The sequence below is a fragment of the Anastrepha obliqua genome, chromosome 3, assembly GCF_027943255.1.
Source record: "Anastrepha obliqua isolate idAnaObli1 chromosome 3, idAnaObli1_1.0, whole genome shotgun sequence".
Taxonomy (NCBI): Eukaryota; Metazoa; Arthropoda; class Insecta; order Diptera; family Tephritidae; genus Anastrepha; species Anastrepha obliqua.
Genome location: NC_072894.1, coordinates 76,335,288 through 76,349,453, shown reverse-complemented (window position 1 = coordinate 76,349,453; position 14,166 = coordinate 76,335,288). Strand labels below are relative to the sequence as shown.

General features: G+C 33.7%; 1 protein-coding gene across 1 annotated transcript in view; it reads left to right on the top strand.

The window, feature by feature from the left end:
* Positions 1-1,233: 1,233 nt before the first annotated feature.
* LOC129240893 (myophilin) overlaps positions 1,234-14,166 on the top strand; it is a 37,759-nt gene continuing 24,826 nt past the window's right edge. The window contains exon 1 of the mRNA XM_054876959.1: positions 1,234-1,823. Within this exon, the coding sequence (XP_054732934.1) occupies positions 1,770-1,823 (54 nt within the window). The 5' untranslated portion in view covers positions 1,234-1,769. The remainder of the gene's footprint in view (positions 1,824-14,166) is intronic.

Here is a 14,166-nt window from a genome sequence, read left to right as displayed (position 1 = left end):
CTTATGCTGTGTTCTCACGCCACATAATTCGCTTTATACTCCATATCTCCATTCCTGATGAGCTATCGCATCTGAGATGAAATTTTATGTGGACATTTCATTGAATTCATTTTAATTTTTCATCCTCGCATTTTCCACCAAAAGAATTTTAATGTAAGGCTAAGGAACCATTTCTTTTTAAATTCATTTTTTCGATTTTATGACGTTTCCACTACAAAAATTACAAATAAATGAATATTTAGCTGCCAAAACTACAAAACGAAAGAATAGCACTGCCTTTAGCCTTCGTCTCCCTTTCGACGAGTTTGAGTATATAGATAAAAAAAATTAGCTGAACAAAGGACACCCTCACATTATGAGAAAAGAAAACGCCGAAGCTAAACACCACTAAAAAGATACCATCAGCAGATAAACACAACAAAAGCTATGCATATCATTTTTGCTTTCGAGCCATAAAATATCAAAATTTATAAACAAAAATTGATAGTTTAGCATAACTCAAACAAACTTTGATAACTTATGGACCAAATAAATAGCAAAGTCTTGACTATAGGTCTACTGAAAAGGGGGAAAAAAGTTAGCCTTTTTAGCCTTCTTACATGCCAAATGGACAAAGCTCCAATAGCAGCCTATATACTAATAGTTCCACATGTTTGTTGTTCGTTGCACCTATGTCCAGAGTAAACACCTAGGATTGACCATTTACAGTTCCCCTTACAGTCAAGTTGTTGTTCGTCGAAATAGTTGTACGAAAACTTCAATTGTTATGGAAGTAAATCCTTCCTATACAATTTGTAAGTGTTGAATTTTCCTTGTTATATTCTGAAATGAAATTACCAACCTTTCACATGGCGTCGGCATATAATGAGGGAGTATTTTATATAAGATATGCAGATATAAGAGATTTTTACACCACAGCTGCTAAATTGTTTCAATTTTTAATGCATGAGAAAATTGTGCGGTCACTCAACTCTGTCTGTTTTTTTTTGTCTTTTTTTGCAATACAATAATGGGAGTGGTAAGTTTTTTTAACTTATGGTGGGAAATGAAATAAAGCAAAATAAATACGATATCTACATACTCTGTTTTTCCATTTTCGTCAATTTGTCCAACTCATCATTTTATTTTTAAAGCCACCTTTAACCAATTCTTTTTAACATACATTAATGGAGTAAGTGGCAGCACCACCGTTTTGCAACTTGAACTTAGTTGCTAACTTCGGCATAATACAAACGCAACCGGAATTTTAATAAAACCATTAAAAATTAGTTTTTGGAGTAATTTAGGCAAAAAATAGGTTGATATGTTCCCAATGTAAGCTTATAATTTTTATTGATTTTAATATTGAGGAATTGAGTAAACAGCGTTCTAATGCTCTCTGACCAGTATGGCAATCTAAAAGCTTTTGCAGTAAGCTTTTTCTTTGGGGAACGGGGAACGTTTTCGGCTTTGGTTTGTTAGTTGCTTCTGTCCCAACCACAGTCACAGTAAATTTTTAAATTTCGTCGCGTGTGGATGCGTCTTCGCTCTCTGTGATACCACAAACTAACCGAAAATCCCGTTTAACGCCCACTCATCTGCGCCAATTTGTTGTCTTTGCTGTGACTAATAACAACGATAGTCACAAACAGAAAACATCCTACTGCTAATTCGATAATCCAATATAAGCTCATAATATTTATCGACGTTGTCAACAATTTGCTAAGTGCAGCAAACGTACAAAATACAAGAGAAATTAACGAAAACCTTAAAACTCGTTTAAAGCCAAAATGTCATCGAATCGTGCACCAAAGTCCGGTTTTGCTGCGGAGGCACAACGCAAAGTGAGTACTTACAAACTTTCAGAAAAAATTAAAAAATGCATTTGCAACATATAATTGTGTTCTTCAATAACAAAACTAATAGCATTGCTTACCAGATAATTGGTAAATTGAAGTGGTATATTATTAATTCACCTTAAAAATTCTTTGGCTCGGTACTATAATTTAGTGCAATTGCTGTTCTTAATTTTCTTTCGAATACGAAGGTTTTGCACTGTTACATTTTTAAAGTTAAGTATGTATATAAGCATAAAAGCGCGGTAAATTGTGACCGTCAATGGCATTCGTCTGGCTTCGCTTAAAGATGCGTACGGCGACCTTCAAAAGCTCAGTACGTATGTGCATACATATAATGTGTATGCATGCGTGACTATGTACATAAATATATACATAGGTACATACATCTTGCAACTTGTGCTGCCTCCAAAAAAACTTTACTTGAAAGTTTTTATGCCGCAGGATTTAGTGTTTTGTAAATAAACAAAGAAAGTGGAATAACTAGGAATGTGGTAGGATAACCAATGTGACCATGACTGAAATCAATAAGTATAGAAGTAAGGAAGAGCAGCTTTGCTACAAAAGAGTTCTGAGATCAACGGATAAAATAATGAACGGCATGGTTTTTTAATCCAAACTAGAAGAGTTATTGAAAGGCACAAAAGGGAGGGGAAAAGTTGCTAATTTTGTTGTATTATTATTAAAATAATCGGCGGGATTAGAAAAACAGCTAGACATAGACACAAGTTCCAAGAGATAATTAATAAGTTAGCTGGTAAATATAAGGGCAAAATGTGGCAAAATTTCATACAATATAATTGTGATATTTTAATTAATGGCTACAACAATTACTGTTCCATCAGTGCAAAATTTCCGAGTTTTCTGCATAAAAAAATTAAAGTGAAAAAGATTACATATGTACATGCATACATTGTTTAACGGTACGTGGTACATTACCTAATCTATTTAAAAAATGGCTCGATTTAATTCTGCTTTTGTAGCAATTCAGAGATGGAAATTCAGCTCATTAAAAATTCGACGTTCTGTTTGTTGGTTTTCAAATAGTTCAAAACTGCTTGGAGTTTGTCGTTTGTTTATTTATGTATGTGTCAAATTTCCCGAATTATTTAGCAATATTAATGGTCCTTTAGTTGTAGGTTTGATTCATTTGGAAAACTTCCTACTTGCACATAGAGAGTTCTAGTAAATATATGTATGTATGCACAATAAATATGCATATTAATTATCAACCTATACGTTATTCTCTACACATATATAGTAATTATAGTTTATACCCCGCGACATAAATTCTTCCCCTACATTGCAGTTGATCTCTTCATTTCTTGTTCAGATTAACCCCAAATTGTGGCGAACGCGTAAAAATTTAAACTGGAATTCCAATTGAAGAATAGCAACACCCTAACAATTTAGTCTACCGACCAAAGCAATCAAGTGAAAGCGGTAATTCTATGAAGCTAGCATGGCATCGCGTGTACCGCTAAACCGAATGGTCCGCGCGTAAGAGCACCGGCATGGATATTTCCTTTCATATGTACATACAAGTGCATAAATGTGCATGCAAATGTATGCTGTAATATGGGGTCAGGTTTTCTACATACATAAGTATGTACATACATATACATATATTGAAATCCTGCTTTGTTAGCTTACTTAAATAACAGATTATTGCACGCTTCAATTAGTAGTTTTTCATGACGGCAGTGTAAAAGTTGAAGTCTGAAACGTTTTAAGGGGATCATCGGTTTACGGGTTTATTTGTATGGCCCAGCAATTGCTATGGGTGAAATAGATATTACATGCAAGCGTCGTCTTGCATTAATTTATTTGTATGGTTGTTCTTCATAAATATGATGTTGCTTTGTGAATTCGCTGGTCAATTTTATGCTGCTTCATGCAGCTGTCCAAATGAAGGAACCTACAGTTTTATAGCGCATCCGAACAACAGATGTTTCTATAAAAAGCTTTTTCATGACAGAAATGCACTCGACGGCTTACCATTTCCTTCCGAGGGACGATTGCTACTGAAAAAAACTTCTCTGTACTTCGAGATTTCATGCTCACTATGGACTTCGAATCGGGTACCATCCATATGATAGTCACGTACAAACGCACTCGGATACGGCATCTGTATGTATGTATGTACAAGTATGTATAACAGGGTGGGCCATCTAACATTTGAGACTTCAGTTTTAAGTAAGAGGCTAATGATTTTTTATCATTTTTAATAATAATAATAATAATGATAATAATAAAGCAAGTAAATTTTTAATATTTCCCCATCGTTGTTCAAAAGTTAATCGACCCATTTCGTAAACCGCAGATGTTGACCTAACTTTGTCTTTATGCACTGGTATTTTAGTTGACACATTTAAAATAAGTAGTAGTTAAACTTTCAAACGTTAGATGGCCCACCCTATGAGCATATTCGTATGTGGCGAGAAGCTAAGTACATATTGAGTTCTACGCAGCTGTTTGAACTTTGAATGGTTCAATGATGTCATCGCTTTGTTTGGTATATTACTTATGCTACCTCTTATTCGTCAAAAACTGCGTACATACATATGTACATTGCCATGCCTAAGTACATTTGTCATCTATGTTCAAATCATAGACGAGCGCTAAATTACCGGTGACTTTAAAGTGAGTGCTATCAGAGACACATATCAGTCATTTATTTCTCTATTTATATGAAAAAAATGCCTCTCAGAGAACACCTCATACATATGTACATATGTATATGCTAATATATTATAGCTTCCGTCTGGGTCCTAGGAATTTACCAGCCAACTAATAATAATAATAAGGCGTCTAACTGACTGAATAACCAACTAAATATTTAGCTCAATATTTTTCTATTATTCCTCTTCTATTTGTAAAGTCGGTTTTTGTCAATGATTCAACGATTAGAAAACACTGTGCGGCAGTAAACACTTCCATTGCTTAACACTCATTTCCATTTCAATAATATTTTCATTCTTATTTACTATATTAGCTACGGAAAGCCATTTCTACATGGCAGTGTCGAATTAGGCAAGTAAAGCCAAACAAAACAGAAGCAAATAAAACCACATAGACCGTACTTATACATACTTAGCTCAACTTACACTTCATGCCGGTGTTTGCAGCGTGAAGAACACACGTCAGCGAAAGCTGAGTGGACGAAAATGTGTGACTACATATGTACATACATACATACTACATTTATAAGAATGTAAGTACTCTATGTAAAAAGCCTTCTGAATATATGGGTTTATGTACATACATACATATATACTCGTTTTGTGTGTTTGTGCCTGACGGTCCCAACAAAATCACATATATGGCAGTAATTCTTTCTTTTACTCTACTCGAAATGTACATATGTACATACGTGCTCACCCTTTGAACGAAAAAAGCTTACGTACATATGTACATATGTGTGTACAATACTTATAAGTTATGTAGGCCACACGTAGAAGGGGAGAATATTGGTGCAACACCAATGACGATCATTGCGATTGCACATTTGTTATTCCTACCGTTCGCATCTCTCCGCCTGGCCAAATAGCTGCCTCTTCTACCAGCTCCATGCTGAGCTTGTTGATGGAATTTTCGCTCTGCTGTTACGTGTTTATTTAAGTATTGTTTTGTTTTCAGTAATTTACTTTTCAAAGTACAAAATAAAAATGCAAATGCGTTGACAATTTCATATGTACAAGTAGTATACTTGAAGATATCGTCCCCTTAGTATAACAATAGCCTATGTACTCATAGGCTATTATTTTTTTATTGAATTTTTGGATTCTCCATTGTCGATTTTATATGTGGTCAAAATTTTGTTAAATTCTAGTTCCACAAAGTGGGTCAAAACGTCAGTCAAAAAATAATAAATATTTACAGACATAACGAGATTTGAGTGAGAGCTACATTTGACAAAAAGTTCGAAATTCATTTTCTCAAAACATCAAAAAATGTATAGGCTATTTTAATACTAAGGGGACGATATGTAAGTACCCTACTGTAAAATAAGGTTTCTTGAGACTAGCGCAGGACTAGACTCTTTTGACATAAAACTAGTCGGAGATCAATCTACAACAAATGCTTTTGACTATACTTACGGGAAGATATGATTAGTGGTGGAACTTGGCACATTCGGTTCCACACATGGACCACCGATACTATTCTAAATTAGACGGGAATTAATAAATTTGAAGATTTTGCTACATAACATTTTTGCTCGCGAATGTTTGATCGACTCTTTCGTTAATACCTAGGTAAAATATCTTATCCAAAAGGATGAGTTTAAATAATGCGGCACACATTTTAAGTTGAAGTTATGCAATTTCATACAGCCATTTACATTCATTTATACTTATGTATAAAAAGCACTGGCTGCTATTCAAAGCAGTTCCTTCTGGTACATTGCCACAGAATTATGTTAACTAAAATTTTTTTAATGTGAAGGACTCAGATATGTATGCATTAAGGTTATGGGATTACGTGCCGTGACGATTATAAAAATACTTTTTTAATAATTATTTTTGGAGTTTGTTTAGTTTTGGAGTTTTATGTTTTTATTTAAAAAATAAAAATTAGTTTTGGAGTTTTATTTTTTGCTTATTTATAAGTAATTTGTTTAAATTCCAATCAATATGGCGTGTACGTATGTTTTTATTGAAATAATATTTACTTTCAGTCTCTAATTAACACTTATAGCGTGTTTTCAGACAAAAAGTACGCATGATAAAAAAAATATTGGCAAATAAGTTAGTTATCTGATAAAACAAAAATCACTCAAATTAAATCCCATTTGTTCTTCTGTATAAGGAAAAAAAAAATGTATAATTATTTGCGAAAAAAGCTTACCTGAACACTTCCGCATACATATGTATGCTATACAATGTATGTGTGTATATATATAACGCGAGTTAGCCGGTTAGGTAATCATCCAACTAACCAATCGAGACATTTCACAATGTTTCACCTACTTTTCCTCGCCTTTTATACTGACCGATATAAAAGTGTGAGTAGGTAATAGTAGTGGTATTAATGTCAGGTACTGAAATCCAAAAACAAACATAAGTATTTCATTTTAAAGACTCGATGACAATATGACTTTCATACCATGTGCAATAATAAAATGATGATCTGTGCATTGCATAACCGTTAAAAAGCACATTTATTCATCAGAAAAATCAACACTTGACAAGCACGAAGAGAAACTACACAATTGAAAAATAAATAAATGTATATTGTGTACACCAGTAAATAGCACAATTGCACAGACATAAAACCGGACCAAACTTTTCGATCCGCAAGTAAAGCTTTTGCCGGCTCTGAGCTACATACATATATGTATATATCACTATACAAATGTATGTATACAAAAAAAAAAAAAAAATCATGCGGTCATTTTGTATGCTATTGCTGGCGCCCAAAAAGGCAAAAAGTGAATAATTCAAATTTCGACCGACCGTTTATTATCAATACAATTGTATATTTGCTTGTACATATGTACATATGCATGAACAAACATATACCTATACATGCATGTATGTACATATGTATGGAGAAAAACATGCAATTATGTTTTGTTGGGAGACTTTGGTAAGTAATTATTAACTATGCGCACATGCGCCTTCTATGGGCAAATTTCTCATATGGGACTATCTCGATATGTGTTTTCACACATATGTACATATTTGCTTGACCATTAATCTGGTAGAAAAAAATTCCAAATTCTTCAATGTTAGATTTTGGTAGTTGCTTGAGTGTTAACTTCTGAATCATCCCAATGATGATGATATCATAATTTCGCGAATATACAAAAATTTGTTCGCCTGCCGCCAACACAATAACAGCGTTGTCGCTAATATTCACTATGGAACTGCTATAGTACAAGAATTGTACATTCGTATGTATGTATATATTTCCTGGTTTGCTAGCTGTTAACGAATTTTTGAAAGTAACAAATTACTTTTGCCGCTGGCTAACGTTTTTTTAACGTACTGTACAAACCGTTTTTTTCTCATATTTCGAAAAGCAACTAATTAGTCTAATAGAATATTCAATGAATTTGTCGATATGTTCGAAACGCGCTATTTATTTGGCATTAATCATACGCTTTTTAGCTTAGAATTTCTTTGTTTGTCTATTTGAGTTGTGTGAAAAATTGTTTTTAGAAAGATAATTGAATCTTTTCACCTCAAAACATAAATTTTTTGTGCAAAATGTACAATTAAATTTCTCTATACATATGCTTAATTAGTATACGTATTTGTATTCAAATTATGATTTCGGGTATTTGAATAGGGGCAAACTCAAACGTACCCATAATTGTTTTTCTAATGAATGCCAAAAGATCATTCAAATTTTACATATTTTATAACGGTGGAATGCGCGAAGTAGCAACGATTGGAAAAATAGGGTTGGTGTCGAAATTCTGTATGTACAAAATTCTAAAAACAAAGTTCTGCTTTTTAAAAGTCTGCTTTTTAAAATTGTGCTTTTTTAAAATTCTGCTTTCAAAATTCTGTATTACAAAATTCTGTATTAAAATATAGGCACCTATTATGAGCAACATTCGATCTTCGACTGTAGTCGAAAGTGGTGATCGAACGAATTTTCATTTGGTATTATGGTGCTCATTCGTTGAAGAATAGGACTATTGTGAATTTCGATCGCTCGACGCATTTACAATAGATAATTTTTTCTCAGCTGATATAGCAAATCAAAATAAAAGAAAAGCCGATTGTGTTGAAATTCTTTGCTAACATTATTTTTAAAAGTTAAAAAAAGGATTTTTTGTGAAAATGAGTACAACGGAGTTGTGGTTCGACGATTCATCGGACGATGAAAGATTAGTGGAACTAGCTAGAAGTAGAAAACAGTTGAGGGACGCATCCAACCCCCTAGAAATGGCTTTCACTGAGTAAATTTAGAATTTTCAAAATGTGTTGACGTACTTAATATTACATAAATTTCCTTACAGATTTTTAAAGAACTTTAGATTATCTAAAGAGGCGTTTGTGAACCTACTGTCCAGTACAGAAAACCAGTTGCAGCAGTGCACCCGAGCCAAATTGATTCCAAATATTTTAAAGCTAGACACAGTTCTGCGATTTTGTGCTCAGGGATCGTACCAATTGAGTATTGGTAATGAAGGTATGCTAGGACTTGCTCAACCCACTGTGTACGATGATGCTGAAGATATTGAAGTGGAGTCAAATAACGGAGAAGTAGAAAACATAAGAAATGAAATTTTGAGAATATTATAGAAAAATCTAAAAAGTATTAAATAGAAACCTTTACGCCACAGTTTCTGTTTTATTTTTGTTATAAATTTTCTTTATTCAATTATTCGTCATTCGAAAAAAATATGTATTTCAGTTCCACTACGTATTTCAGCCCATACCTGCCAAGGGAAAATAAAAATGTATTTCTATAAACATCACAAAAAAAAAACATTAAGCTTAATCCATTTTGCTACCGTTCTCACTGGTGGTCCCAAGCAATTCAGCTCCGTCGTAAATTCCTCCCATTTTTTTGCTGCTTGAACTTTGGTGCAAATCCCTTTTGCGAATTGTGGATTCACCTTTCTAATTGTTGTTTGGTACTCACGACTTTCGACCTGCATAAAATTAACAAAATTAGTATATATTTATTATTTGGTTACTATAAAACCATAAATAATCGCAAACAACTTACACTTTAACAAGTTTTCCCTCAATACGCTACACAATCGAAAGCAAAATTGCATTCGACTCTAAATTCGGTAAACAACGAAAATTTCGATAGGGTTGCACCGCTCATAATACCAAATTGACATTCGATTTTCGATCTTGGACAACCAGCGAATATCGAAGATCGAATGTAACTCATAATAGGGGCCATAATGTTAACAATGTTAAAGAGGTAATGGAATTATTTAATTTATTATTATTATTATTTTTTATTATTATTCGAGATATTAAATAAAAAATAATAATAATTTTTTCTTCAGTTTCGATAGAATCCACAATATTTTTGCGTAAAACTTCTTTTCGCGTGGGCGCGCTTCAAAAAAATAACCCTCATCAGTCCGACTCCGGCTACGCAATCCACCGTATTTTTGCGTAGAACTCTTTTTCGCGTGGGCGCGCTTCAAAAAAATAACCCTCATCAGTCCAACTCCGGCTACGCAATCCACAGTATTTTTGCGTAGAACTCTTCTAAAAAAAACGAACAGCTGCGAAGAATTATTAAAAAAAGAAATGAATTAAGTCACACTACATATTTAAAAAGAATTGCAAAAAATATTGTAATTGGCTAAACTAAAATATTGTTATCGCTTAAACATACCTATATGTATTATATATTTATGAATTAAATGTTTATTTTGTTACTTCTTGTATGACGAAAATCACAAAACTTGAATAAAGCAGAATTTTTCGCATTAAACATGCAGAATTTTGAAAAAGCAGAATTTTAGAAAGATGAATTTTAAAAAGCAGAATTTTAAAAAAAGCAGAATTTTAAAAAGCAGAATTTTTTTGCAATTTACAGAATTTTGTCACCCAGAATTTTGTAATACAGAATAATGACACGCTCCCGAAAAATAGTTACCAAAATTCGAAGTCGGTGGGCGTCTTTAAGGGGGGAAGCTGGTCTAGAATTTTGAAAAAATCGAAAAATTTTTGTTTGTCTTAAAAGGTGCTTTAGGGTCTTAGAAATAATATACCAAATGAGGGATGCCAGCAAAAATGTCTAAATGCCCAAATTTTTCATTCGACGGCAGTGCCTCGCAGGTATGCCCCGAACGCTATTTACAACTTTAAACGCGTTTTTCTCGAAATGACTTTTTTTAAACTGGCCGAAGACATAACTCGAACAAATCTTTACCGATTCTTACGAAATTTTGACAATACATTCGAAATACCTTTCTCCGGAGACGTACGTAGGATTTTTTAGTTATATTACATAGTTTTTTTTTTAATCAACAATTTTATGTCGTTCTTTATAGTGAAAATTGTAACTTTTTGTTCAAACGTGCACCATTTCGCGAAAAAACAAAATATCGAAAAAATCCTACGTACGTCTCTTTCTGTTGTTATATAGAAACTAAAAAAATTTTATTTTTTGATCCAGGACAAAAATTAAGGAGTTTACGTCTTCGGCAATGGACCCACTAGAAAAAAAGGCGCCTTAGGAGAACTGCTGGACAGCGGCCATTTTGAAATTAATTCAGACGAAAAATTTTGTATTTGTACCATGAAAGCTATATTATTAAACCTATTTCACAGATTTTCGATTGATTCCTTTGTTGAGTCAAAATAAATTCATAAAATATGCCCATTTTTTGCGCTCTAGACCAGCTTCCCCCCTTAACCCTTTCGGTACGGAAAGCCGCTAACGGAAATACAAATTATTTTATATGTTTAATAGTTGCAATGGGTGAAATAAAAGTCTTTTGACCCATCAAAATTGTAGGTATCTTCAAACATTGCCGGGACATATAAGTCCCGTTCGGACCGAAAGGGTTAAGAGCGCTTACTCCAATTTTCGTTCGTAATAATCGTCCCGTCATATAGGCTATAGGCTGTGCGTGCGTTAGTGGATAAATTCGTGTCAACATATACACTATTGAATACTTTTGTACCACTGAGACAACGCACCGCTAAAATGTCGTAGTTTCTGTTCAAGACCCGTCGAGTAATCCAATTCGATGACGGTGGTAAGAATTTTGTGCAATTAGCTTGCCCTACAGGCTTTTAAAATCAAAGTAACTCAAAAAGTGAAGTTTCTTGATTATTAGAAGGTACGAAATTTCTCCGATTGCGCTGTACTAAAGGTATTTTGTGCATCTATTGAAAACCTTGTTATTCTCGAAAAGTTTCTTCTTACGATCAGCTCAAATGAAGAACAAAAATATCAACATCGCATGGTGATAATTCGAAATCTTTTGTTACCATTAAGGGAATGAAAAATCAAGCAGTTAAATTTTAATTTAAATTTCGCTCTGTAATTTTTTGAACAGCGGGAAATAGAGTTCAAACAGATCACTTTTGTTAAACAAAAAAGATTAAAACCAACAAAACTGCGCACCACGAAACAAAGTGTTTTTTATCATTTAGCACATCAATTAAACAAAATAAAAAATCTTTTAGAACACATGTGTACGTTAAATTAAAAAAAGAAACAAAAAAAAAACAAAAAGAGGGGGCAAAACACACGTTGTTATTAATACATTAAACAAGTAAACATTATAATACACGTACATAAATGGAAGAAGAAGAAAATATGGCTAATGTTGTTGTCATCATCCTTTTCATTTTGCGCCACAGGTCCTTGTGAGCCTTGGCCTTCACTCCGACTTTTCGCCATTGTTGTCATTCACTTACTGTCTTCTCCCAGTTTCTCACTAATACTTCGTCTTTCACTCGTAGTCTGGGACTAACTTGGCTTTTTACATTTGTCACCTTCGTTTCCAGCAATCTCTTTTCCACTCTATGCGGTTCCATGCGCGTCATATATTCTGCCCTACCTCGTGATTGGTTCTTACTCTTCACTTGTCTTTTTCCTTTATTGGTTCATGCATTATTCTGTCCAATCTCCTCGGTTCCTCCTCTTCATTCGCCGCCATTGTTCATGAATCCGCGCTATAGCGTAAGACTACACCCACCAATAATTGGTATATTGTCGTTTTAAAGTTTTGTATGTTAAACTTGATCGAAATATTTGGGAGTAACCCTATGTAATGACAAATAGATAAAGATCTCAACACCTGCGAAGTTGTGACTGTTCATATTTCTTGGTCGTTTTCTGCTCACGGATCTCTTAGATCTTTGTTGGTTGATTCTTAGTTGAATCTTGGTAGCTTCGTCGATATTATCAATACACTCTTCTAGTCGTTTCAGCATTTTTTTCGCCTTAAACGATTGCACTATTACGGTTATACAAGTCAAGGCATTGGCCAATCTCCGAACATGAAAAAGCTACTCATAAAAAAGCTTTCCTCAATAAACAAAATAAGGATGCATGTCACTTATTTGATTATAAGCTTGTTGCAAATACTCTTCAAATTTGTATGTGCCAGTTTTTATTAAAACAATTTAACTCTTACGGGTCGTTCTTGTTGTTGTTGTAGCAGCATAAACATTCCCCATACATATATGGGGAATGCTGCTGAGGTGACAGTCCTTGGCCGGATATAAATCCGGGTCGTTCCGGTAACGTAGAACCGACTGTCGTGGGAACGTACGGTTCGTTCTCTCATTGACCGGTTAATTCTTTAATCAGTGGTAACGTAATCGAATAACGGATTGAAATTACTCATTTTCATCGAGGAGTGGTTAGTGGTTTTGGTTTGTTGTTTGTTTGTTAAAATTAATAGAAGATAAATCAGAGCCACAATATAAAAAACTATTGATATCACTGGCTGATCGAATCAAATCTTTAAGGCAGTTGTGCAATAAAATTGGTATTATAATTTTATCATGTCATACAAATTAGCAATAATGATTTAAAAAAAATTACTATTAATGATCCATTATTTGAAAACCTGCAAAACGTTGGCAAAGCAAAATTTATTTATTTCTTCTTGCATCAATTGTCAGATGAACGATTTATATCCGGCTAAGGACTATGACTCCAGCAGCATTCTGCGTCCATGTATGGGGAATGTTGATGCTGCTACAGCAACAACAACAACAATCAAATATTCGGTACTGATCAAGGTTGGGCATTTTGTATTACCACTAAATTGCACTGTCACTAATTTTTTAGTATAGTGGTTTCATTATCACTATTTTTCAGTGTTTTAACAATCCGCTTATTGCATTAATTATTTAGTCCACTATGCCCAACCCTGCTACTGATTATGATCTAATTTAGAGTTTAATCAGACGTTGAGAAAATAGTCCGTATTCAGAAAACAAAACGCTTACACCTTGCAACCAATATTGCCGATCTCAATGTTAATCTCAATTGCTGTTAAAAAGTGTATTGGCATTCACAATCGCTTATGAATAGTTACAATCAAATTAATTTTAGATGGTGCCAAGTTTCTCGAACTTCTTTGTTTTTCTGATTGGGTCTATAAGCGATTTTGCCTTAGATCAAATCAAAAATGGGCTACTCTTCCCGAACAAAAGTGCAATCCCAACCATATCTTCTCAACATACGATTTTCGTTTAGATAAATAAGGCTACTGCTTTTCTCTGCACTCGCATATACGACATTGATTGCTTGAAGAGCTGATCCATAGTAAGTTCTTAAATAGACTCTGAGGTCTTCTAATGCAGTCTTATAGCCGCTTAAGATGTCAACTAATGATTTTCACTTTTCCCTAAAAAATGTAACTTTACAAGCA